This window comes from Alligator sinensis, unplaced genomic scaffold (genome assembly GCF_000455745.1).
Source record: "Alligator sinensis unplaced genomic scaffold, ASM45574v1 scaffold13_1, whole genome shotgun sequence".
Taxonomy (NCBI): Eukaryota; Metazoa; Chordata; order Crocodylia; family Alligatoridae; genus Alligator; species Alligator sinensis.
Window position 1 is genome coordinate 3225774 of NW_005841909.1, and position 26412 is coordinate 3252185.

The 26412-nt window shown below is 45.3% G+C and overlaps 1 protein-coding gene across 2 annotated transcripts in view; it reads left to right on the top strand.

Annotated features, from left to right (window-relative positions):
- The window catches only part of MTHFD1 (methylenetetrahydrofolate dehydrogenase, cyclohydrolase and formyltetrahydrofolate synthetase 1), a 72814-nt gene that overhangs the window by 41097 nt on the left and 5305 nt on the right, over positions 1–26412 (top strand). For both annotated transcript variants that reach the window (XM_006018691.3, XM_025197928.1), the window contains exons 16-26: positions 2021–2123; positions 8849–8925; positions 9657–9797; positions 12042–12110; positions 13396–13507; positions 13626–13765; positions 15281–15322; positions 16301–16401; positions 18796–18973; positions 21431–21538; positions 22434–22586. In XM_006018691.3, the coding sequence (XP_006018753.3) occupies positions 2021–2123; positions 8849–8925; positions 9657–9797; positions 12042–12110; positions 13396–13507; positions 13626–13765; positions 15281–15322; positions 16301–16401; positions 18796–18973; positions 21431–21538; positions 22434–22586 (1224 nt within the window). The remainder of the gene's footprint in view (positions 1–2020; positions 2124–8848; positions 8926–9656; positions 9798–12041; positions 12111–13395; positions 13508–13625; positions 13766–15280; positions 15323–16300; positions 16402–18795; positions 18974–21430; positions 21539–22433; positions 22587–26412) is intronic.

The following is a 26412-nucleotide window of genomic DNA, read 5'->3' on the forward strand; positions in this document are numbered from 1 at the left end:
GTTGGGCAGTTGGTAGTCATTATTTATGCAGTGAGCTAAAATGTGCTCACTTCTTTGCAACGCAGATGAACTGTGACACAGCCTCTTCCTTGAGGAAGAGCTGATCTCATGTTATACATTACTTTGTCATGTATAAGATAAGTGAACGAGGAATGTGTGTGTGGGGTATGGGGAATGAAAGAAACAAGGGCTGCTTATTAGTGATTCCTGTTATCAAGTGTCCTTGGTGCAATGCCAGATAGAAATAAGGCAGCTCCTAGCCCTGAAGACTTTATGCAATTACATGGTCACAGCTGAAGATGACGTTTCCTGCTGGGGTAGTTATTGTGACTGCAGGCCAGAACAGTCATTTAAAAATACAGCATGCAGAACAGGAATGATTGGAAATCCTGGAGCAGGGGTTGGTATGAATTGGGCAGAGGTGAGAGAAGGATCTTTTTATTACATGTTCTTTTGTGTCAGCTTTCATCTAGAAAGTTCCTGAATACATGAACAGCTGTGTCCTTTAAATGACTGACTTTTTAAATGATATGCAGACCCTAGGATGTAAACGGGGCAGTTTTTTTGCCTAATGCTCAGCAAACACATGTGTTGCTGGTCTGTAGAAATTCCATTTCAGGCTGAAATTTTCTGCTGGTTACAATAGCCCGAAGCATGCTAGACCCACCCACAAGTCTGAGGCTGCTCATGCAGTATGAGTTACAGCGATCCCATTATGTAGGTATATAATACAGTCTATTTGGAGTCCAGAGCAGGCTGACTAAAGTTTGAATTTGTTAAATAGCTGCAACGTCCCCACCAGGTGAGACTGATGTTTTGAGTCCCGGGCCCAGTCTTGCCTCCTCCACTGAACTGGCAATGTACATAACGTTGCCTGGTGTTCCTGGTGTGCTGCGCAGAGTCGTATTCTGTCCTCATTTATCACGGTTCAAGTCACTGCAGCGTGGTGACATGAAGGGGATGCTGACACTGCAGAAAGGAATCCTCTCTGCCCTGCTTCTACAGAGTTGCAGGACTGTACCGCCTAGATAACTGATTCACTGGTTCATAATTCAATTCAATTATTTTCCGCGTTCCTATGCTTGTACTTGAACCGGTCTTCCTGAGATAATTTCTCTCTCAATTAAGTAATTTGGCAAATTGCCCATCCTCTCAATATGTTCCTGTTCTTGAAGCAGGGCTTTCTGGGATGCTGACAGCCTTGTGACTGGATTGTTTAATGCTTCCTTTGTGCCACGTTAACTAGCATGCCGAAAGCCGTGTGCTTTTAATGCTTAACAGCCATGTGCAGTGACCCCAGGCAAAGTAATGAGAAATGGGTATAGACATGCAAGACTAATGATCAGAATGCAGTGCATAAGGGTGAACTTTGCACATTTTCTATAGGGATGCTGAGCAAGAGATCTGTCTGGTTTGAAATGTCTCTGGATGCCTTCCACCTGCGACCTTGACACCTTGCTCTGGTGGAAGGAAGGGATTTTACAGTGTGTAGTACTTTCACAGTTACTTAGTAGCCTTCTCAGTTTGAAGGTACAAATGGATGTTCCCATCCTTTGGTTGGAGCAGTGGTTCTCAACTTTGTTAGGCTCAGGGCACCCCTCCTTAGACTCAGTGCGCTGCTTGGAAAATGCCAGCTTTTAGTGTTCACTCATTTTTTGACTACGAAAAAATATGGCAATTTTTCTATTGTAAAGAACACCGAAAGACCACAATAGGTCAGAATTTTTTAACATTGTGGATTCCTATTTGAAATCATTGGATTATCTTGTGAATCATGTTTGCACACCTAACTGCTAATATTGCATTGCGTCCCATGGCACCCCTGAAAGGATCTCAAGACACCCCAAGGTGCCACAGCACCATGGTTGACAGTCACTGGCTTAGAAGAAATGCAGAAAAGTGCCCTCCATTCCATTAATCTCTGAAAATAGGGGAAATAGCTGCTGATGGCTAACTGTTTAATAAATACTTGTTTCTGTTAACTTGGCCTGTCATTTTTTTAAATCTTTTTCCTTCCCAGAAATTGGGTATTAGGAAAACGGAACCCACGACCTTGACAGAGGAAGAGGTGCACAAATTCGTGAGACTGGATATTGATCCGACTACCATTACATGGCAAAGAGGTACCAGAGCAAGATGAATGGATTTGATTGGGAAACATGAAAAGATTGGAAAGTGGGGTGGAGGGGTCTGAGTCTGCATGATGGGGTGCTTTAGAGATGGAAGTGAGGCCCAGCCGTTGCTGGTATAAAGACTTGAGCTCCGGTCAGACTTAGCTTATCAGAGCATGTTCACATTTCTGATTTTGCCAGCAGGTCGATGCACGAACAATAGATTGGCAGCCCGTGGTTAGCTGCCCCATTTTCCTCCCATGCAGAAAAGAGGGGGGAGTACCCAGTGCACCATTATGAGGCTGGTTTTAGTTTACTGTCCTCATGCAGACTTCTGTATGAGCAAGTCATTTAGCTCCAGGTTTTCAAAGGCATTTAGCCCACATCTGGCTGCAGGTAGTCTCTCACAGGATTTGCAGAAATGCCTGAGTGGGTGTGTAAAACTTAATGGATTTCAGTGGGCCTGAGAGTTGATGTGGTTGCTATCATTTCTGTACTGCAGTATGATGCAGCATTGAACTTCATTCCTTATCAGCCAGTGGGCTAAATGCTCGGCTGTCATAAATAACTGACTTCCATGGAGCTATGAAGACTCATAGCAGCTGAGCTTTCCTTTCTCAAGATGTTTTAATTTATTTGTCAGGCACACTGTGGAAGCTAATCCAGTCATCCTGTTAACAGCTTTTTTTTAAACCCTTTTCAGGGAGTGATTCCAGCATTATTGTAGTTTGGTTCCATTACAAATGCTTGGAAATAATGACATTTGATTAATTAAAACAGTATTTTAATGTGAGAAACAACATTGTCTGGCTTTTAACTTTCCTTAGAATAACTTTAAACAGATGGCTCTATTAGTTAGAATTTATTTACTTACTGCGAGAAATGTTTCAGGTATTGATATGCTGAGTAACTCTTATTAAACCAAGCTTAAACTTCTGCATATAGCATTTCATTAAGAAAAGAATTTTTCTGTTTTGCATTTGAATATTTGTAGATCAAATCAGAGTACACAAAAATTGAACGTGCATTTTCTTTAACAAACAAAAATGCTCAATCTTTAAAATGCTAATATATTACATGCATGTTTCTAGTGCTTCCCATTTTGTAGCCTAAATTTCTGAAAATGAAAGTGTTGTGCTTTGTTTCCTTAATTAAGCGTGGTCTAAACCCAGGCAAGTTACAGTGCTTTAACTACCCTTATGTAGTCAGACAGGGTTACATGCATGTGAAAATATTTCGTTTCCACCTGGGAATAAGCCAAATCAGTGTAACTGCATCTACACTTCAGTGCAACTATTTTGGTTAAAAAAAAACAGCATCATCCCCCTCTCTCAGATGATTGTACAAAATCTGCATGGGGAGCAGGCTTTACTTCCTAATAGTAGTGGAATTTCAGATTTTGTTGCTGGTTTTGTAATATAGAGTTTCACCCATTGCAATGCATTCTCCATCTCTCTGGCAGCCTCAAGGGCCTCTAGCCCAGTGGTTCCCAAATTGTGGGCCGCGATCCCAAATGGCGCTGCACCACCAGTCGATGGGGTCGCGGAGGTGCAGGGCTGTGGGTTGGGAGCGAAGGGCCATGCTAAGGAAAAGTTTGGGAAGCACTGCTCTAGTCACTCCACCTGTCCAGCCTCCAGCTCCCGGTCAATATGTCTTTTCCCTGATCAAGACTTCCCCGGACCAAGGGAAAAACAACACCAAGTAGAATACGGGATGAACATGGTAGGAATAATCGCCTTCCTACTATTGCCGTAGAATTGGTCTATGACCAATTAAAAAAATTAGACGTATACAGGTCGGCGGGACCAGATGATCTTTATCTGAGAGTACTGAAGGAGCTGGCCGAAGCCACTGCAGAACCCCTGATGAAACTCTTCCACAACTTCTGGCGCTCTGGAGAAGTCCCTGAGGACTGGAAGAGGGCCAGTGTTGTAGGCTGATCAGCCTAACATGGGCGACTGGTGCCTCCTGAGTATGGGGGGACATTTGCCCCCCCAGCAGCAGTCAGCAACCGGGGGGGGTCCCCCCCACGGCCGATCGTGCCAATTGGGAGGGGGAAGCTCCCCCACAGCTGATCACACCGACCCAGAAGTGCACTTCCGGGTGTGCTGTGGCATTTCCAGGTCAGTGCGATTGGCTGTGGGGCAACCCCCCCGCCCCCTGATTGGCCAGGGTGGGACTGCGGGGATTGCTTCTCCTGGTGCCCCCACTCCCTGGCCAGTGCTCTTGGGCAGGGGGAGGGGGCACCAGCACTCTCACCTGCCTGTTGCCTAAGCAGGGAATGCTGGCTGTCAGGGGGTGCACCAGTGCTCCCAGGGGGGTGCACGTGCACCCCTGTGCACCCCTACGCATTGCCACTACAGCCTGACTTCCATCCTAGGGAAATCCTAGAAAAGTTCATCAAGGAGTCAGTCCGCGGTAAGCTTGCAGAAGGTAAGATTCTGAATGCCAGCCAGCATGGCTTCATCGCAGGCAGGTCTTGCCTTGCCAACCTCATCTCCTTCTATGACCAGGTAACTCACCACCTGGACACAAGAGAGTAGGGTGACATGGTATACCTAGACTTCTAAAAGGCCTTTGATCTAGTATCCCACGATGTTGTCGCAAGAAAATTGGAGGATTGTGGGCTTAACTCTGAGAAAGTCAGGTGGGTGAGAATCTGGCTGTAGGACACAACCCAGAGAGTCGTAGTGAATGGATCCTTGTCATCCTGGCGAGAAGTAGGCAGCAGTGTCCCGCAGGGGTCGGTGCTTGGTCCAGTACTTTTCAACATCTTTATTAAAGATTTGGATGTGGGGGTGAAGTGCTCATTGGCCAAGTTCACGGACGACACCAAGTTATGGGGAAGCATGGTCATGCGTGAAGATAGGCTACAGTTACAGGCAGACCTAGACAGGCTAGCAAGTTGGGCAGATTGGAATCTGATAAAGTTCAGTGTCGAGAAATGTAAAGTGCTCCAGCTTGGGACGAGCAACCCCCAACACACCTACCAGCTTGGTGGCACCAAAATGACTAGCACCATGAATGAAATGGACTTGGGGGTAATAACAGACCACAGTATGAATATGAGCCGGCAGCCAGTAGGGCAAATAATACTCTGGCATGCATCAATTGATGCATCTCCAGCAAAACCAAGGAGGTGATTCTTCCACTCTACTCAGTACTGGTGAGACCACAGCTGGAGTACTGCATCCAGTTCTGGGTGCTGCACTTTAACAAGGACATGGAAAAGCTTGAGAGAGTCCAGAGAAGAGTCGCCCATATGATCAGAGTCTGACACAGCAAGCCATATGGGGAAAGGCTGAGGGATCTGGGACTCTTCTGCCTAAAGGAAAGAAGGCCGAGAGGGGACTTGGTAGCAGCTTACCACTACACTAGGGCTCGGTGAGCAGCTCTTCACCAGGGCACCCAAGGGGAAAACTAGGAGTAATGGCCACAAACTACTGGAAGACCGATCCAGGCTCAATGTTAGGAAAAACTTATTCGCAGTCAGGGTGTCCAGACTGTGGAATAAGCTCCCTCCAGAGGTGGTGCAATCACTTACCCTGGAAATCTTTAAGAGGAGACAGGACGGTCACCTCGCTGGTGTCACCTGACCCCAAATTCTCTTTCCTGCGTGGTGCAGTGGGCTGGAACCAATGATCTTCCAAGGTCCTTTCCAGCCTTACAGTTATGAAATCTTAGTCTCCTTCCCCCAGGGAGGAGTTTTACCAAGATCCAGTTGTGCTTACCTAGGATGTCTCCATACAGCTTCCTTTCCTTCTCAAGTTGTTTCTTCTGGCAGCTTTTAAAGCTCCCAGTAGGACACTCCCTTGTTAGCTGGAAGCCCCGCAGCCAGTCTGCCTTAATTGGGCTGCCAGACGCTTCTTACAGGGAACAGACCACCCTATTACAGTCCTAAAGCATTATTTATGCTGAGAATAAAAGTCCATGACCCCCCCTGCTGCCGCCAGTCCGGGTCCTGCTCTGCTCCCCCCAGTCACCATTTTGGGCAGTGTCCCACTCCTCAAGCCGCTCTGGGCCCAGCCCTGTTCCACCTCCCACTGCTCTGTGTGCAGGGGCAGGGTGCACGTGGATGCATGGGGAGTGGCATGGGGCTGCAGGGCATGGCATGAGGAGGGGTCACGGTGCAGGGAGTGCTCGGCGACTGCGTGGTGCAGGGAGCAGCCCCAAGGTGTGGTGCAGGGCACACTTTGGGGTGGGGGGGGTGCATGGCTGCACTGGGGCGCGTGGTGTACATAGCATGGTATGTGGCCACGGTGCAGGGAATGCCTGCTGGCTGTGGCCACATGGCTTGGGCAGCAGCCCCAGGGCGTGGCACAGGGACCTTGGTATGCGGCCATAGGGCATAGCGCAGGGAGTGTCCACGGCACGGGGAGTGCCTGCAGGCTGCTCCCACGGGGTGCAGGGAACAGCCCCAGGGTGTAGCACGGGGCACAGCATGGCACATGGGGGTGGCGTATGGCTTCAGGCAGTGGCATGCAGCCACCATGTGTGGCATGGGGAGCTGCCCTAGGGCGTAGCATGGCGAGGGGGTGGTGCACGGCTGCAGGGTGTGATGTGGGGAGTGCCTGCTGGCTGTGACCTCAGGGTGTGGCATGAGGCATGTGAAGGGAGGCAGGTGAAGGGAGTACCTGTCGGCTGCATAGTAGGGGGCACGGTGCAGGGTGCGCACAGGGAGTGTGCCCCGCCCCTTGGCTGCATGCTGCAGCTGGCGGGCACTCCTGCGCCGGCTTCCCACCCTGCCCCCCAGTCGCATGCTGCAGCCAGTAGGCTCTGTCCGTGCATCTGGCACCCTGTGGCCATGTGCAGTGCCCCCCCCACCATGTACTATGCCCCCACATGGCCCCGTGCAGTGCCCCCTCTGCAGGGCCACAGGCCACCCTCCCCTCACCTTCCCTTCCCCCTGTGTCGCAGAGCGCACCCTGGCCCCCACCGCCTCCGTCCATCTGTCTATCTGTCAGTAAGTCTCCAGGCCACGCACACGCAATTGGCCTGGAGCATTACAGATAGACAGACACAGCCGGAAGTGCCACGGCTTTTATTATATTAGAATACTATGTTAATCAGTCATGTGACCACTGGATTTTATTCATTTAGTAGTAAATTTTTTTAACCTGTCCAGAATCGGAGTTTCCTTCATTCCTAATGGCTAGTGATTTTTGATTAGAGCAATTCTCTAAATGCAAATAAGATAAACTCTACCAGTAATAGCACCTGTGTACTCCGCAAACACAGTACAGCTTAACAAGCATATTCTTTGTTTCTTGTTCCAGCATTGGTGGGGGGGGAAGATCCATCTGGCCTGTGGAGCTGGCTGGGTTTAGTTAATATTTTGCTAGAAAAAGCAAAGCAAAAAATGAGAAATGTTGGATTGATTTGTCTGGTTTGCTTTGCATCCAGGGAACATCTATCTCATTGGAAATGTAATATGAAATGTATCCTCAAACATCTGGCTCCCCTCCCATAATTGAACTAAATTATTTTATCAAATGGGCAATAAGCTATGGACTATTTTAACTTGCACTCAGTTGGCTGGAGATACCAGGTCTGTAGCCAGGCCTGAATATTTCATATGCCTAATGAATTATGACACTTAGGGGGAAAATACTGTCCCACACTAACGTAGTTGTGTCTGAGCATTTCATCATGGAAATCTGTTGTCCCTCATTTCTGTCACCTACTGATTTAATATTTTCCAATATCTTGCTGCTACTGTCTGAGGGTGATCAGAGGGCAATGGGGTTGATGGTATCTACTCACCTTTGGAAAGAAGGACCACACTTGTGGTTAAGGTATGGGACTGAGACATGACTTTTTAATTCCTAGGTATGACACTAAGTCCTTGAGAAAGTTACTTAACCTCTCTCTGCTCCAATTTCATACCTATAATACAGGAGTAATGAGCCTATTTCCATCCTTTTTGTTTTGTGCTCAAATTGTGAGCTTTGCAGAACAGGAACTCTCTCTGTTTGTACAACATGGCTTGATCTGGTCTGCAACCTGTAGGCTCTTAGATAACACACTTGAGAAGGAGTAGCAATTGGTACAAGTGTTTTGAGGCCTCTGGATTACAGCATTAGCTTTCTAAATGTGTAGTGGCACTTCTCACTACTACCGCAGCTCTCTGTGCTGTTCTAGTGCAGCAGTGCCCAGCCTTACAGCCCACACACTGAAAGAGTGGCGCGGGGTTGATTCACAGCTGGATCCTGTGGGCAGGGGTCAGTCTGTGGGCTGGATCAAACATGGGGTTGCCATGCAGAATTGGTTTGCAACCCCATGCGCTGGCCTAGCCCCATGCACCAGGTCTGGACACAGGGAGCATCTGTACATGCGTGTGCTATGGAGGGCACTTTAATTGGAGCAGCTCTGAGAGCCACTCTAATTAAAGCATCCACAGCATCATGTGTATTCAATTAATCGAGTATGCTCCAACGTGTTCTAATTAGCATGCATTGGAGCAAAGCTCCATCACATGTATAGATGCCCAAAGTGATCCATCACCCAAGACTGTCATTCAGTTGGCAGGGCTCTCTGCAAGGTCAGAAATTTGATGGTGGGGAAGCAGTGGCAGCGTTAACTGCTGGGGCTTAGAGGCCAAATTTCCAGACCTGTGAGGAGGCTCCCAGGCCAGAGGTTGAACAGTACTGTCCTAGGCAGCATTCATAGGGCGATCATGGCCATATCATTAATGCATATGATTGAAAGCTTTGCGTTATGACTTTGCTTTCTTGCAGTGCTGGATACAAATGACAGGTTCCTGAGGACAATCACTATCGGCCAGTCTCCAACAGAGAAAGGCTTCTCACGAACAGTAAGAGCTTCTTGCCCCTCAGGGTATTTAGTCCTTCAAAAAGCATGCAAGAGAAAACTGGTACCTAAATAAAAATTGTATATTTTTACCTCTCCAAGCACTTCCTTTCTACAGGTTTAACAAATGTGCCTTCTGCCTCCAGCCTATGAAAACAAAAGTAAGAAAATGTACAACACAGGGCACAGTTACATTTCACCCCCACTCCACCACATGTGGTCCCCCAAAATATTCTTCCCTGAATGTTTGGTTTAATGGAAGTCTGGGATGATAAGTATCATGGTAACAAACCATGTGGGTATATGTTCATTAAACACAGCAGTAATCCTTTAGAACAGCTCCCGACTCTCTTGCTGCTTATAGAAACTACTCAATTTTTCTTATACACTGCAGCATTCAGTAATACATCAATTGTTAAGTTTAAAAATGCAGAGTTTTTTAGTGGCATTAAACCTTATACTTTATTTCTTTTGATGGTAAATGATTTACGTGCTTGGAGAAATATGATTTCTTGCCATGCCAACAGAATAAATACATTTTTTTATTATATTGCAAAAAAAGAATCCTAATTCCACACTGAGTTTTAAATGAAAAGTACTCTGCTTTGTAGCACTAGAGACTTGTTTCTTTTTAGATAATGAAAGGTTACTTCCAAGAATTAAGTGCAGATAAAACTCCTGTTAGGAACCCTGATGGTTCTCTTTATTCTTCACTTTTGTGCTGGTCTTTTCCAGGCCCAGTTTGACATCACAGTGGCAAGTGAAATCATGGCAGTCTTAGCACTCACTGATGGGTTAGAGGATATGAGAAGACGACTGGGCAGAATGGTGGTAGCCTCTAGCAGGACAGGAGAGCCGGTTACTACGGATGATCTCGTAAGACTGCAGTTTAATTGCTACATATAGGCCTCTCACGTAAAGTAATATGAAGATGATTCCACATAGAAGGGATTGTAGGATGTTACAAATTAAGAATGAAATCCTGACCCCATTGAAATCAATTGGGGTTTGGCTTCATCAAGGCTGAGATTTCTTCTTGACAAAAATGTTCCTTTTGTTGTCTGAGCAGTTCTGTTTGCTATTTGAGTCTTACCGTAGATTTGGCATTTGCAGTCTCCCTGGCTAAAGCAGGCAGAAATCCATCCCAGGCAGAACTCTAGCTGACTGCAATGGGGCCTTGCTTGTACGAACTCAAGCCCTTCAAACATAGTACAGACAATGAAAAGGGTAGAGAAAGCCCAACAAACCTGGAAAGAAATGTCCAGAGACTTGAATGGTTGCAGCTTACTTATAGCTTACAAAGGATTTGGAAAGGTTGGAGGAATAATTAGAACCCTAAGGTTCTCTTGAAGTTCATAACACTAAAATGTCACAGATATAAATAATACTTTGCAGGTTTTCATTATTTTCTGCTGGAGATGTTGAAATTAAAATTGATCCATTAAATGCAATCTAAGCCTTCCCAGAGTAAGATTGAAACTCCAATTAAATGAAACAGTATATGTCACTTCTCCCCCCCACTTTAAATGATGGCTTGCTCTTCTTTTATACAGTTGAGTACTGCAATCTAGGGTAGATTTAAAATAGCTTCTTTGAAAAGGACTGGGTGTTTCAGGGGACTGATGATGACTCTTGGACTAGTTATTCAACCAGGGTGGTCGCAGTGTAGTTGTAAACATTCTGTTGTGGTCTCCGTTCTGTTCATCCTGGGCTGATGTCAATCAGTTACTGGTGGCATTCACTGATATCCTGGTTAGTGTGCTCAGCATAGAGTATGAGGATGGGGTCACTGCATCTCCTTTTGCAAGGATCTGTACTGAGGCAGGTGGATGGAGATGCATGAGAAAGGCTTAAGCTATAGCTTTCCATGCTGAACCTGTTCTGAGAATACGTTGAAGACTTCTTCTCTTCCTCCCCTGAGCTGGATCTGGCACTGCTCATAAACACAGGAATCTGCTCCAAGTTGTTTCAGCAAGAGACCTGGCTGGTGTGCAGCAGGTGTAGGATGAGTTCTTAGACCAAGCATCTACAAATCTGGATACAGAAATGGAAGGAAGAAAAACCTGCTGAAGACACTAAGATTTTTTTTTTCAAATTCTTAAAATAGAATTAAACACTATAAGTGAAAGGAAATAAATGGTGCAGTTAAGAGAGAAAATGGGGGTGCTAACACAGTACATCCTTTGTTCATGGGTAGCTTGCTTTTTCTGAAATGACTACCAGCAGCCTGTTTCATGACCAGAGCATGGAGCACCCATTCCTGCCTGAATGGGTCATTAAACAGGTACAAAGTGTTGAATCCATTTGTATGTGTGTGTGTTGCCAGGTGATTTCACCCTGGACATCATTTTCTCACATACAAGATGCCTCCAAATAAACCACACACCTTGTTTTTCAAAGATAGAATATAGGAAAATAATTTTTCCACGGCCAACTATGTGACGCAGTAAGTTTTCCTGGGAACATAGACTGTCCTAGACGTGTAGCATCAGGAACTTCCTGGTGTGCCAGACTGTCTCCTGCATTGCCACTCTTCCTGGATGCTTTGTGTTCCCGGGAGGACTTAGACTGCCACACAAAGTTAGACGCCAGACCCTTGCAAATGTGGTAGCAAGACTGCTCATTAGTTTTTTTCCTGTAGGTGGTTCTTTATAAAAGTTCCTGTAAATAAAATGTTGCTTCCACATCACAAGCCTCATTAAGATGCTACCAGCAGCTCACTTGAGCACAAGCTACAGTGCTCAGCCAATAACTTCACTATGAGAGGATTGAACAAGACTCCATCCCTGCAGTTTGCTGAGCAGATGTAAATGGCAGCTGTCTGAGTAGCTGCATGGCACACTGTGTCTCTAGGAGTGCTGCTTTTCCAGCAGAGAAAACAGCTTCTCCACTTAAAACACACACCTCAATTTTGGGGGGAGAAAGGTATATGTTGTGTGTGAGAAAATATAAAATTCTGTCTTGTTCTTGATTTTAGTGTATACAACACTAAGTGCTGTTCACTCTTGTTCTTTGAAAGATCCCTACGACAAAGTCCCTGGGCATTGTTGAGGCAATTCCAAGTTATAGTCATGCACTCGCCAGATCTGGGGAATGAATTGTTCTCTTTTCTTCCCTTAGGGCGTGACTGGGGCTCTGACAGTGTTAATGAAAGATGCAATTAAACCAAACCTCATGCAGACATTGGAAGTGAGTACTGACTACTTTTTGTTTTCCAGGCTGGCCAGTTTTTCCCAAGTTTGGATTGTGGAGCTCATGTTATGCTTGCTGAAATGGGTCAGCGGGTCTGCCTGTTCTTTCAGGATGCAAAATACATCATTTTTTAGGGGGGGGGGTGTTGTTTCTAGAGGGTGTCCCCCCCCACACCCCGCCTTGGTACAGTGACAGGGTGGCTATCCCCTGTATGCTGCACAGTTACAGGAAGTAACTCCCACACCAGTGGCACAGCAGGCTTTCCTTTCTCCCCAGTTTCTGCTCACTGGAGAACTTCTCTTCTTTTGTCCTACCCTCCGTTAGCACCAGCTTCTTCAGCAGCGTGTTGATAACCCCGACTACAGTTTGGACAGGGGGTCTTGGGTCCCTCATCCGCCTGCTCCCTCCCAATCTGAATCCCTCCTAGCTGTCACAGTGCAGCTAAGGTGCAGGCAGGAGGGGAGGGCTAGGGAAGGGGAGCTTCCTTCTCTCCCAGCCTCTGGGGAGCATAGTGCCCTACAACTCCCTGCCTTTTCAGCTGATGCAGGGAAGGAAGCAGATAGGAGAGGCTAGCTCCTTACATCAGTAAGTGGAACATAGTGTGATATGGATATTTCCTTCTCTCTTGCCTACCCACTAGTGTTTTTTTCATGCTATCCCCTGCCAGCAGTTTCCAATTTTAAGTTAGCAGCTGAACATCTGGGCAAGGAGGATTCCCTTGAAAGCCAGTCATCAGGGCTTCTGAACATTGCTCAGAATATATCATTCCCTCATCAGTCCCCTCCTTCCCCCCTCTCCCCCCCACCTCTCAGTACACACATGTTCCCAGCCAAGACTGCTGACATTCTCTGCAGAGAAAAAGCAAACAAAACATAATTTAAGGGTTCCACTTGGAGTAACACCATTGACTGACTGAAGGACAGCACCTTCCCCCACAGTGTCTCCGTGTTGCTATCTCTCATAGCGGGAGGATATAAAGTTTGTGGAATTTTCTGAGAGCCTCAGATGGAAATGGCTGCCCTACAAGTGTGAAGCATTGCTATGATTTAGTCATCTCTTCCCTGTGAGGATTAATATCTCCACTTCTTCAGATTATAATAATCCTATTTGCCTTGCATTCTTATTACTGACAATGATCCTTTGATCAGAAGGCTTTAACAGCTGGTCTCTACTCTGAGCAGGCTCTCATCCTCTAATGCAGTACTTAAGCTTAAGATCACTCTGGAAGATGTTGAATTCCCCCCGTTTGTTTTTTTTTCCCCCTTTGTTCACTCTCTTTCAGGGGACTCCAGTGTTTGTTCATGCTGGGCCTTTTGCCAACATTGCACATGGCAACTCATCAGTGCTGGCAGATAAAATTGCCCTGAAGCTCGTGGGTCAGGAAGGCTTTGTCGGTAAGTTTATAACTTTGCTGTCTCTCTTTTTGGAAAAGAGACTTCCGTTCACGGGGAGAGCACCAGCTTCTTGGCTCAGTGCTTTAATGAGCGTCCCTTCATTTTGTCTACACTACAGTAACAGAAGCAGGATTCGGAGCGGACATCGGCATGGAGAAGTTTTTTAACATTAAGTGTCGCTATTCTGGCCTCCAGCCTCACGTGGTTGTGTTGGTTGCCACAGTGCGAGCTCTGAAAATGCACGGAGGAGGGCCCACTGTAAGTACCGTTCTGGGCTGTGTGCAGGCCAGGGAACAATGCAGTTGTTACAGGCAAATCACTTTGAAGTCCAGCATAAAAGTAGGAGCTTGTCTTTACAGAACAGTGAAGTTAGTGCAGAGTACATTCACCCCCTAACTGCTACCCATTAACTCTCTGTGTGGACACTTTTGGTGTGAGGCAGCTTACTTAAAAATCAATTCCCTAACTGAGGAATTAATGTGGTGTATTCAATTGCCTGCAAAAGATGCCCCCTGGTTTATGTCACTAACTTTCTGGTGTAGCGAGGTCTAGAGGTAGAAAGTTAAAATGAAATCCACTTCCCACCTCTGAAATCCACCTTGACCCCACTGAAGACAATGGCAAAACTCCACTTGAGCAGAGCCAGGGGTCTGTCTCAGTAGGCATGTTCATCCTAATATATTTGTATCCCACTCTCACATGCTTCCTTTTTGTCAAGCACTTATTGGTCCAGTAGAGCACAGCTGCCTGCCAGGATCCTGAATGGAAAGGCTGCTTAAACAGTTAGGGCCCTCTGAGATACCTGGCAAATAGCAATGAAAGGGACCTTTCATCAGACTTTTCTTGGCCATTCCATAAAACCTAGAGCAGGGGGCTGCACTAGATGCCCTCATGGGGTCCCTCCCAGCCCTGCTTCCCTGCTGTCCTTGGTGAAGAAGCTTTGGTTCTCTCTGGTGTCCCTAGGTCTGTTACACTATATGGTTTGCCCATACAATTTTTATCAACACTGCCCAATAATGATACATTGAATGTTTTTTCATGTGCTGTGAATACACAGCCTCCACTCCAGAGAGCTCTCGATGCAGATGTCTCTTTGGAACTGTAAACTACCACTTGCACTGGGAGTAAATCCAGAATTTTGCAAATCACAGCCCCTTCCTTGGTTGGTCCCTTTTTCCCTTCTACTTCTCCTGGTCCTCTGCCCCATATTGTCATCATCGTTGTGTCCCCTCCCCCCCGGCCCCCACCTCTCCATCCTACAGCAGTAACACCCCTTTTCATCCTTTGTTCTGGGTTTTTTTTTTCTCTTCCCACCCTGCCCCTCACTCTTCGCAGGTCTGAGATGCTAAAATGGCTGTGACCAAAATGTGAGTTTGCTATAATTTATAATGCCTGGAGCGTAGAGCCCCGTGTCCTCATATTAAGTTCTTCTCTATGCTTCTGGCTGCTCTCCTGACCATCTGAAGCATGTACAATTTTATGTTGAGCCCTTCAGTTCTAAAAGGTATTAAAGTACTTGGCAGCCACCGGGGACACATTATGTAGTGCATTACAGATGTATAGAGCACTTATTTATCATTCTAATGAAATCTCTCTCTGCTGGGATTTTTCCATTGTCTGTGATCTGTCCTTGTGTCTGTAACAATTGCTTTTCATTTCTTCTTTTTTTGAAGAAGAAGATGATCTCCAGGATAGAGTCCAGCACTAAAACTTGAAATACTGCATGCCCCCATGTGAATTGCTATCCTAAAAGAGTCTTGTTTTTTTTTTTAGGTCACTGCTGGAGTGCCTTTACCAAAGGAGTACACTGAAGAGGTAGCCCTGATTGTTACTTAGCCAGTGGTTATCACCACCTAACAAGCTGTTTTTGTTGCAGGACATTGTCATGTGGACATTGTCATACTCATCATCTAGTCAAGCATAATTTCTTCAGCTGCCAGAGAAGAGCTTCCAAGCATTAGTTGTAATGTTTCATTTTCATAATGACACATTGGCTCCACACTTGCTAGCGGTCATCATCATTGACCCAGTCTGTATTCGGAGCCTTTGGTTTCTCCTCTGCTTATGTAATTGTTCACATGCGCACTTGTTCATGGTAATATCCATTCTGCTGCCTATGACCCACTCTGTACTGTGGCTGCCTAGGGAGTTGTTGAAATACTGTCCCTTAAAACATTCAACGCATCTCTCTAATTACTCCTTTCACAGATGTTTGTTAGCATCACAAATTAGTTATTCACAAGACCAAGAGGAAAATAAGTTAGAGCTGTGACTTTAACCACTCTCTTGCCAGGCGTGCATTTGTACATTTGGGTAATTATCATGACTTTCTAGTATTATTGCAGCTGGCTTCTGTGCCTGTGCAAATTTTCTGTGATTTCCCTTCTGGGTTGTGATGGATAGTGTTCAGCATCCCTTGCTGCTAATCCATGAGCTTGCAAAATACAAGTGTGTATAAAACCAAAGCGATCACCATCAACTTCAAACAAGAGCCACAAAATTCAGGATTAACAGTGATCAGTACTTCCAAGGAGTGTGTCATGAGGAAATATGATCCATGTTACAGGGGTGTAGGTTGTAGCCATGTTGGTCTAAGGACATAGGCAGACAAGGTTCTTTGGGTGAATCTGATATCTTTTATTAGACCAACTTCAATAGTTGAAAAATAATTGTTAGCAAGATTTTGGGTTTAAAAACCCTTTATCAGGCTAAGGAAGACTGCAGTTGGTGACAATGCATGGGACATGCACTGTTCCCTACAATATGTATCCTTTCTCATTGCTTTCTTTGCAGAATCTCCAGCTCTTGGCGAATGGTTGTAGTAACCTAAGCAAACAAATCCAAAACGCCCATATTTTTGGCATTCCAGTAGTCGTGGCTGTCAATGTATTCAAGTAAGTGGGCTGGGCTTTGGAGCCATGCCATAAGTGTGCAGTGCTAGCATGCTGCAATACACTGTCTCCCTGTTATCTGGACCTTCTCGTACTAGCGCTCTTGAGGTATACATTGCTACAAAACAGCATCTTGCATTGTTCCAAGGTGACTGATAAATAGGAAAAGCTCCTTGTTCACTCAGGTAAATTCTTTCCTCAACTGACTTTTGACCTTGATTTTTAAAGCAGGTTCATTGACTACTGATCTCCTATTTTCATCCTTATTAGACAGATGATTCTGAAAGGAAGATGCCTACAGTACCTTGAATCCAGGTACATGATAGACTGTGAGTATTTCCATACTGCAGGCTGCAGTGTAAGGTAGAGAGAACTGAGGCAGCTTTAAACGAATGTGCTAGCTCACAGTAGAAGCAGTTTAGCTATGGCAGCACAGGATCATTTGCCCTGGTGAGATGCAATGATCCTGATTTTCTCTGATTAAAAAAATTCCAAATTCTCTAATTAAAAACCCCAAATCCATGTTGTTCTGTGATTAAAATGAAGCACCACTATATATATATAGGTATCAGTTGAATGTAATGTTTTATGGATATATTTACAATGTTAAAGCAATCTGGAAGCCTACCAGTGCCTCAGTCATTATAACAAAATTCTAAATACCTATCTATATATTTTGGCATTTGATTTTGTTTTTTTTATCATGGAAGATCAGAGCTCCCCCTGCCCCCTTTGCTCACCAGGACATGAGTCCAGCTGCGGCTGTCCCTCCTGCTGCTTTGTAGCACTGAGCAGCCCTGGCATGCTGGTTCCCTGCCCATGCTGCTGTCCCTCACTCCCAAGCCACTGCCCCCCACCCCAGCCATGATAGTGCTCCTCACTCTCAACCTGCAGCCCCCCCCAGCCCTGTGAGAGGGGGCTCCAGCTGCCTGCCACCCCAGCTGGCCCTATACAGACTCAGGGCTCCAGCAGGGAAAGGGGGCAGGGTCCTTCAGGGTCAGCAGAGAGCTGCATGGCTGGGCCACTGCAGCCAAGAGATGTTCCAGGGGCGGGTGGACACGGGACTGTGGTTAGGCTGCCTGGCATGGCATGGGAGCCCCAGCCCAGGGCAGGGTGGGGTAGTAGTACTGGCATCCCCTCCTACCTCCAGCCCATGCCAGGGCTGAACTCGCTCCACTGCTGCCTGCACAAGTAGGAGCCACTGCAGCTGCTGCAGGTGAGACTGAAACCACCTGGAGCCCCTCACCCTTCTCCAGTGCACCCCCCACCCCATCTCATAGACTTACCTGTATCCAGCTGCTGAGGCTGCTCCCACCACCCTGTCTGGCTGTATTGCCAGACGTGTGTGTTTGCACGCACACATGTGGTGCCTGGCCCCTGCCTCCAGTCCCCCAGCCCCAAGCAGTTCCTTGCAGGCTGGAACCCTGCCAGCTTGCAAGGGGAAGAACCTATGGTTTCCTGTTTCAAAGGGGAAAATCCATGTTTTTCTCCTTTAAAAGGGAAAATCTATGTTTTTCCACAGGAAATGGAAAACCTGGATCCCTGGTGACAAGTACTTAAAAGCTGACTCAGGTCTCTCTTTGCATTGTAACCTGCAGTGTGGATGTACCCTGTATGTTGAGCCTTTTATACAAGCAGCATTGCTTTAGACTGGTATTAAACAGATCCCAGTTGAAGTCATGGCTAGTCTGAAGCAGAGTACCCAGCTAGGGTTTCTTTTCCCTGCACCAGGAGTGTCAAATATAAAACCTGTGGGCCAAATCCTGTCTGCTGGGGTTTTTGCCATGGCTGCAGCAGCCAAAGAGTTAACACTGCTGCCATGGGGTTTCGACAGCACTGGCATTAACTCCTTTGCTGTTGGTGCCCACACAGTGGCATCAGCAGCCTGCATGAGAAGCCCTGCAATCCAGATCTGGCCCATCAAATCATTTTCGTTTGACCCCCCTGCTTTCAGTGAACAGCATCTGGTCTGAAGCACAATACCATTTTAGTTCCCGAGTAACGTGCATTATATACAGCCCCTCTTAGCATCCTATGGATCCCATTTGTGTTGGCCTTTCTTGCATAAAGCCAGATGCTTCCTAGCACAAAAATTGTGCTGCTGACCTTGATACAAGGCTGAAGAGCTGAAATTACAGGATGCTGCTGTGTCAGACAAAGATTATTATATACATAGCAGCAGCCGTGGATGTAGCTGTGGGCTGGTTTCTTTAATGAGGGTGGTGGAAGCCTACGAAGTGCAGGAACAATAAGAAAATCTCTCCTGATGGTTACAGAAGCTTTGAGGGTGTCTTTGTTTGGCATTAGATCTTGTTTTGGGAAAGGTGATTTCACTGTACAAGGAAACAGCAGATGGCTTGAGTAGTGGTACAAGTAAACCCACTCTCATCTTTACAGAACTGATACAGAGGCGGAGCTGGACCTGGTCACTCAAATGGCGAAGGAGGCAGGGGCATTTGATGCTGTGAAATGCACACACTGGGCAGACGGGGGGAAAGGAGCCCTTGCACTGGCCCGTGCAGTCCAGAGAGCATCGCAGACACCAAACCATTTCAAGCTCCTCTACAATGTAGAGGTGAGACCATGAACTGACCTACCCAGTCTGTTGATGGGAATCTGGATTTCACTTTAACTCAAGAAAATGTTTAAGTGTGTTGCTGATTCAAATCACCCACATGCCTTGTAGTCTGTGAGATGGCCTGAAAAGGCCCTGGGCACTTCGCAGGGATTAACATGATTGATTTGATCAGAAAATCTAACTTTTGTTGTAGGACAGGAGCGGGAAGGAGAAAAATCCTGGGTTCTAGATAATCCTTTCGGCCCCACCAAGTAATTTCTAAAGCGTTTTTGATTACTGAGTGGAGCTTGTTTGCTGTTATCCTTGAAAGACTGTGCCATAACTGGTACAGAGAGGGGTAATGCATGCTTAATGTGAGCGGCCAGTTGGAGCAGGGGAGTTGTTCCTCAGTGAGTCCCAAGTTGTGCGTTGAAATGAACTGACCTGGAAGGACAAAGCAACCCTTGTCTTCAGGTCAAACTGAGACCCTTTCAGGACTTCAGGATGTGTCTGCTCAGGGTGGGGCATTATTCAGTGAAATCCACATACCCAGCCAGAACAGGATGTAATCTCTTTTTTTCCTGTGTTCAAGGACAAATATGATTTTAACTTTTATTATTTTCTCTTTAGCCATCAAAGTACATTAGTTGGATACCCGTTTAATGCCTTGGGTAGTATTGTTATTGCCTGGACTATTGTGGCTACAATGCAAGAAGCAGGGTTTAGCGACATCATTTATTGAACCAACTCTAATGCCCAGAGGAAGGACATTTTTTGCCTGAAAGCATATCTGACATCTCTTCCAAATATACAGATGGTTCAATAAAAGAGGATAAGTTTAGAACTGTGTTTTCCAAATTTGTATAATCTGGTGGTCCACTGAAAAGAGCACAACTAACTGGAAACAGAGTTTGAAAATTGAGTTGATGGCTGTTTCAAGTAACTCTTGGATTGCATAGACCTATTGAGCTCCTGTTGTTCAGCCTCCATTCATACCTTCCCCACTTCAGAGTTGCTCTCTAAAGAACCTTGACATCTCCATGTCCTGCGAGTTTTCTTTAACCCTTTATTTCCCTCCCCCACCCTTGATGCTCAAATTGCAGCTATTTGACTTGCTAGTCAAGGGGAACCCTGCAAAGCAAGTTTACATCCAAATTATGCTAAATTTCTGCATGTCCATGTATCATGGGGAACAGAAGGAAAGAAGGAAAGAAAGTGGAGGGTTCTGCAGAGTGTAATTGCACACGTTGTAGAGACTTATCCCAGGAGCCATGCATGTGGGTAATTACCCATTCAGTGCACAGATTGTTACCTCTCCTTGTAGCGATGTCACACTGAGACTGCCTTTTCATAGTCTCAGGGAAGACAGTTGTCTATTTAAGCCTTAGGGTCTTTGCTTGGTTCTGGACCCACGCCTTCTAGGGACGAGAGTGCAGCTGAGTCCACAGATGCCCTCTTTGTAATTTTATAAGTAGGGAAGCATCTTGCCAATGCTAAATCCCCAGTCTCCTTAACCATCCATAGGTCTGGAAGTCAAAATTTTTCGAGGGAAAGTACTAATTTTTTGGACAGTCCAGATTACCTGCCTCATGGAAATTGAGGTCCCCTAGGATGTCTTTTGAGGAGGGCACTCAAAATTGTCAGTGATTAGCATGTCAGCTAAGACCTCAGAAAATGATTATTTTCATAAATGCTCCAGTGCCAGATATGCATGATCGTTCTCCAGTGATTCAGTTACAGCAGTTGTAGTCTAGGAGCTTGGCTTAGAGAGACAAACAACTTCTCCAGAAGTCTTCTAGCTAGCATCAAATCCTTAACCAGATGGTAATGTCTTGAGCACTTCCTCTGTAGCAGATACCTAAAGGACATAATGAGGCGCTCATTTGTATTTCTATTAATGCAATCTCCTTAACAGGAGCTCTTGGGTTTTTTTCTTAGCTTCTGTGATTTGCTCTCCCTCCTCCCTTTAACTATGAAGCTACCTTCCATCAAGAAACACTTCTAACATTTTCAAAAAATGAACTTTGTATGTGTTTTGCAGTAGCTTATTGTATAGCTAATTGTGCAAATGTAGCTTAAAAGCAGTAGGAGCCCACCTTTTTGGCAGGAGTGCCACTCTGAGCACTTTGCCCTGCCCCCCCTGCTGTCCTGTTTCCTGCCCTATTTCTACTTTGCTGCCTGCCCACACCCTGATCTGTTGTGCCACACAGAGGCTGCCCGTGCCACTTGTGGCACACGTGCTGAAGGTTGGCCACTCCTGGCTTAACATGCATTTTCTTGTTCCCGATTTACCCTACTGTCTGTTCTTCTCATATCAAAAGAAACAGCTGTAATGTGATGAATAAAACCTTGGATTATTGTGTAGCTTTGTAGTACTGCACATGGAAGCAGCTTAAATAGCTGCAGATTGAACGTCACACAGCATGCATGGAGAGCTGTAGATATAGCTGTGCTGACTTGTTTTTTTTCCTACAGCTCCCTGTTATGGATAAGATCAGAATCATTGCACAGCAGATATATGGGGCAGATGACATTGAGCTCTCTCCAGAAGCAGAGCAGAAAATTATCCTATACACGAAGCAGGTGAGTAATACAGGTTAGTTGATGTCCAGTATCAACTCCAATTAAAACATCCAAGGTAAACTGTGCTCTTCTAGAACATGAAATGTGTGTAACGTGGCTGTTGAATGGGCCTTCAAACTGGAGCTGCTGAGTGCAGCTACTTTGAGAAGAGGGTGGTGGAAAGCCAAGAGGATCCTGGGGTCTAATCCTGAGCTTAACATGATCTTCCCTGGTTAAAGGGGTCACCTCACTTCCCCTTCTGTAACACAGTGTCTGTGATAATTGTCTTTCTGTTGTGGTAGGCTGTGAGAGCTAATGTACATCTGTAAAGGGCTTTGAACATGAGAGCTGGGCACCTGCTTGCTGTTCTTTGTGTATAGTATGTGTTGACTACTTTCTGTTGGAGAACCATCCTTTTTCTAATATGTATGGTTACTTCCTTTTTATATTCATTGCATATCCCTTTATATTTTAGCGAACTTTCACATCCAGCTTGGTAATTACTGTGCTGTCATAACCTGCAATTATATTGATCAAATAATCTAAATTGAAGAGCAACCTCAGTTGGGCTGAGAACTTTAATTTTGAGCTGTTAGGATCAAAATTAACTTAACAGAGAGGAAATGCAACCCTTGGCTGCATATCCGATGCCAGCAAAAGCATTAACTTCATATCTGATTGGATCTGGGGATGGCAATGTTTATTTTTCCCCTTAGTAACAGTAGAAAGATGGAAAGAGGAATGTAGAAATGATTGACAGATCTGACAGATTGCAGGCAGAGTGGTTAGCAAGGTGAGATAGCCCGTTAATTCAAACAAGAGCAGAGTCAAGTAAATGCAGTTATTACAGTTACATGGATGAAAGTTTCCTGATGCACTTTAATGTTTTTGTTTTCTCCCTGCTCCTATCACCCAGGGATTTGGAAACCTGCCAATATGCATGGCTAAAACTCACCTGTCATTGTCTCATGACCCGGAAAGAAAAGGAGTGCCTAAGGGCTTTGTTCTGCCCATCCGAGACATCAGGGCCAGTGTAGGTGCTGGATTCCTGTATCCACTGGTTGGTACGGTAAGTGGCATATGGAAAAACTTGGCTGCAGAAAGGAAAAGAGATTGGAGAAATTTCATGTAATTCCCATGTGTGGTTAAATCAGGTAAATCAGGTTGCATGACAGAACTCAGTCACTTGCAGGTTTAGAAATCTAGTGCCAGTCCAATGTCCTAGGTGCCCTAGACCAGCTTTTGAAAAATACACTACTTCCTACAGATCAGTTCTAATGCTTAGCTATAATATAAGTGTGACCAGTCTTGCTTGCAGTCCCTGCTCGTCATACATGGCCATGCTCATGGAACAACATGCTGGGGCCTTGCAGTGAGCCCTGGAGCTAACAAAATGGATGTTGCAAATATGAAAAAGATGTGAGAACTGAAGGCCTGGGGCACTTGTACTGGGAAACTCCCTGCTACCTACACTACCTCTTTTTACGTTGGAGGAGTTAAGTAATCTAAATATCATGTCCTATACAATTACTGTGATTCCCACTGGTATAACACTAGTCACATTTTGGTGCAGCATAACCTGTCCAGACTAATTGAGTCTGTTTAGTGTCGTGTATGAAACACACATGACACACTATTGGATTTGGGTTACTTTTTCTGGCGATTGGAATGAAGGAATCTTAATTACAGTAAAGACCACCATGGCCTTAAACGAGCTGCGAAACATCCCTGGGCCCTGGCATCCTGTTTGCAAAATACAGATAATACTTAGCTCACAAGGCTGTTTCAGAGTTTAGAGTCTCCAACTGTGAAACTGAAACACTTTGAAATGATCTAATTAAAGACTCTGCAACTGCAGGATACTGCTTTAAATAAACTACCCAAGATTTAGTGTTCTGAATCAAATGTTGGCTGTGCTCTTGACATCAGTACAGCTTTTGATATTAAGAAGCAAAACAAAACAAATGTGGTAGGTATTTGCAATGCAGAATGAGATAATGAAAAGGCTATCCCCATTGTCTGAGTAAAAGATTAAATCAATTGGGAAAGATCATAAACCTTTGATCAGAAGCCTTTTTAATGGGGAAATGGAAGGGCTACAATAGGAGTTGAGCAATGTCCCTTTTAAGGAATACCAGGGTGTGTATTTCATTTGATCTTTACTGTAAAGAGTTGTCAGACAGAAATAGGAAAAATCTTTTTAGCATCTCCATTCAATTTTGACCTGTTATTGCAGTTTTAAGTATATGGGAGTCCTGATGTGTAGCAAACAACTCATTGCTGTTTACCAAGAACCATACAACCTTTAAAAACAAGAGAAAAGGGAAAAGGTGAGTTTGGTCATTCACATCCAGGGTTGATTCATCAAGGAGGAAGATCACTGACAGAGCAGGACTGTGGATGCCAGTATTGATGAAGTTTTCTCTCCCTCTAGAGATATATTCAAAATTTGCCTGAGTCAGACAGAAAATGAATGTTCTTTATCTGCCATTTGTCCACATTACCAAACCACAAAGCAATTTGGAAGAGCGGGGAAGAGCAGCACTAGAATAGCTAGGTAAAAACTGATCAGATCAGCACAAAACTGAATTGGAAGAGCATTACTGGAAAAATTTACTTTGTGCTTGCCCGTGCTGGTTTAAGTAGTTTGTTGCTATCACTCTTGAGTCCACAGTTTCCAGTTGTGTAACTAGTCATGGGAAAAGGCCATGATCTTTGGGCACTCTCTAAGTGGGGGCACTGGATCAGAGGCCAGGGGGGCTCAAGACTTCGGCAGCTATGGCTTCTGGCAGCACAGAGCAGAAAGAAGTAGCCAGGATTGCACGTGCACACCTTGGGGGGGAGGTGCATATATGCGATGTGTGTCTGTATATACCTGTGCCTATACTCTGTGGCTGCTGCATCCTTGCCCGTAGAGCCTGGAGCCCCCTGCCTCTGTTCCAACACCCCCCTGCCAAGTACACTTCTGCTGCCCAGGGTGCCAAAAATACTTGTTATGCCTCTATGAGGGTTTCATTCTCTAAATGTTGTTGCAGGGCTCTTGTATTGCTTTTTGAAGCATGAATTAAAAGAAGCATTCAGTTACACAGTGACCCAGGCAGTTCTGTACTCATCGTGACTAATCAGCTATGTTTACTCTTTTTTTGTGCATGTTTTTAAAATCATTCGTTTTAATTTTTTAAGATTTCCTGATACAAACCAAATCCAGGTACAGTGAACTGATTATGACTCAAACCCACAGATCTAGCATGCCAGTCGTAGTAATATTTCATAGCAGGGCAGGGAGGAAGTGTTAGGTTAAACAAGAACAAACAGTAGACGAAGTTAATGAAAACACTTGAAGTTAATGAAAACACTTGCAAGTGAGTTTCCCTTGTATCCTATGCCATTGCTCATCACTCCCCCAGCAGCACAGGGATTCACCCCTGATGAGTATTCACTGAATCCTTCATGGTGCAGACATGCTCGACAACTCCATTCCTAGAGTGGCTTGTAGGTTATTGGTCCCCAGTGGCATCATCGCGTCTCACAGATGCGGAAAGTGTTCACGCTGCATGGGCAAAGTTAAATCGGGCAGCGTGCTCAGGCTTGAATTCCAATGAACCCATTAAGCTAGCTGTAGTCACTTCTTCCAAATTGCCTGTCTGGTTTGCACAGAGGAAAAAAGGGAAAAGAAAATGCAGTAATAAAAGCTGCACAGAAGTGGCACAACAATGTCACTGGCTGGCATGGATGCCCATCTTTCTGGAAATACAGTTAAAACCCCAGCCTGTCATGAATTAAATTGGGCTTACAAAGTATTTCATAGTCTCCCCCGTTAGCCACTGGTTTGAAATGATGCTTGGCAGAGAAGTCTGCAGATCATGGCTACAGTATAAAGGTGTGCTCTCAGAAGAGATGGTGCAGGACGTCTCTGAAGATGATAGAGTATAGCTATATTTCTTGAGGGCGCAGATGTAGCTTATACGCAGGATTTGGCAGCGATCAGTAGCTATTGTAAAAATAGCTAATCAACTGTTAACAGAATGCAACAGATCTGTAGATTCCTTATGACCAACTATAGTATTTTGCCTGTTTGTTGTGTTGATATGTTCTGTTGGGTATAGGCACCCATAATTTACCATGAAGGCAGCTGCAGGCCAGATTTGCAGTGCAACAGCTGCTCTGCAGTAAATGCTTGTGGGCACTCTTAGCCAGTGGTTAGTGTAAGATAGTGTATCCCACAGTCAGTGAAGGGTGAACTATCTGGCACCTATTACAGGTTAAGAGTGGAACAATAAACTAACACACTGGTTCACTCCCTAGCGTGTCCTATGGTAAACTTGTGCCATTCCTATAATGCATCCTGTATGCACCCTGAATCTTAAATGTGACAAAAAGAAAAATACCAGCCACAAATGTGGGTAATAGTGTGTTTACACAGGACGAGTTACTGGTATCATGGGCAAGCTAGGGTGTAATTTAGTGCATCAGCTGCTTCACAGTAACAGCCCACGTGCATGCTTTTCTCCCATGGTAAGTAAACAGTAGCTTGCTCCTCAATGAAAGTGGAGTGAGCCACCTTGAGTTTACACCTGGCTAAAATCATGCATCCAGGTAGTTGTTGCAGAGTAGCTAACTCTCCAAATCCATGCTAAAGCTAATCTTGCTGTAACTTGTGTACAGTATGTAGTCATACCCTTAATGGAGTTCCGGGTAATGAAGACAGACAAAACCTGAACAAAATAACAGTTTTAGGGTTTGTCTTCCCAGGAATCAGTAATGAACTGTACTTAATACATATTGAAGTGACCTGTGTCCCCTCAACTTAGAGAAGAAAGTAACTACAAAGGAAACAACAAAAATTAAGTGCAAATGTTAAAGGATTGCCACCCTAAATTGTTGAAACAAACAGC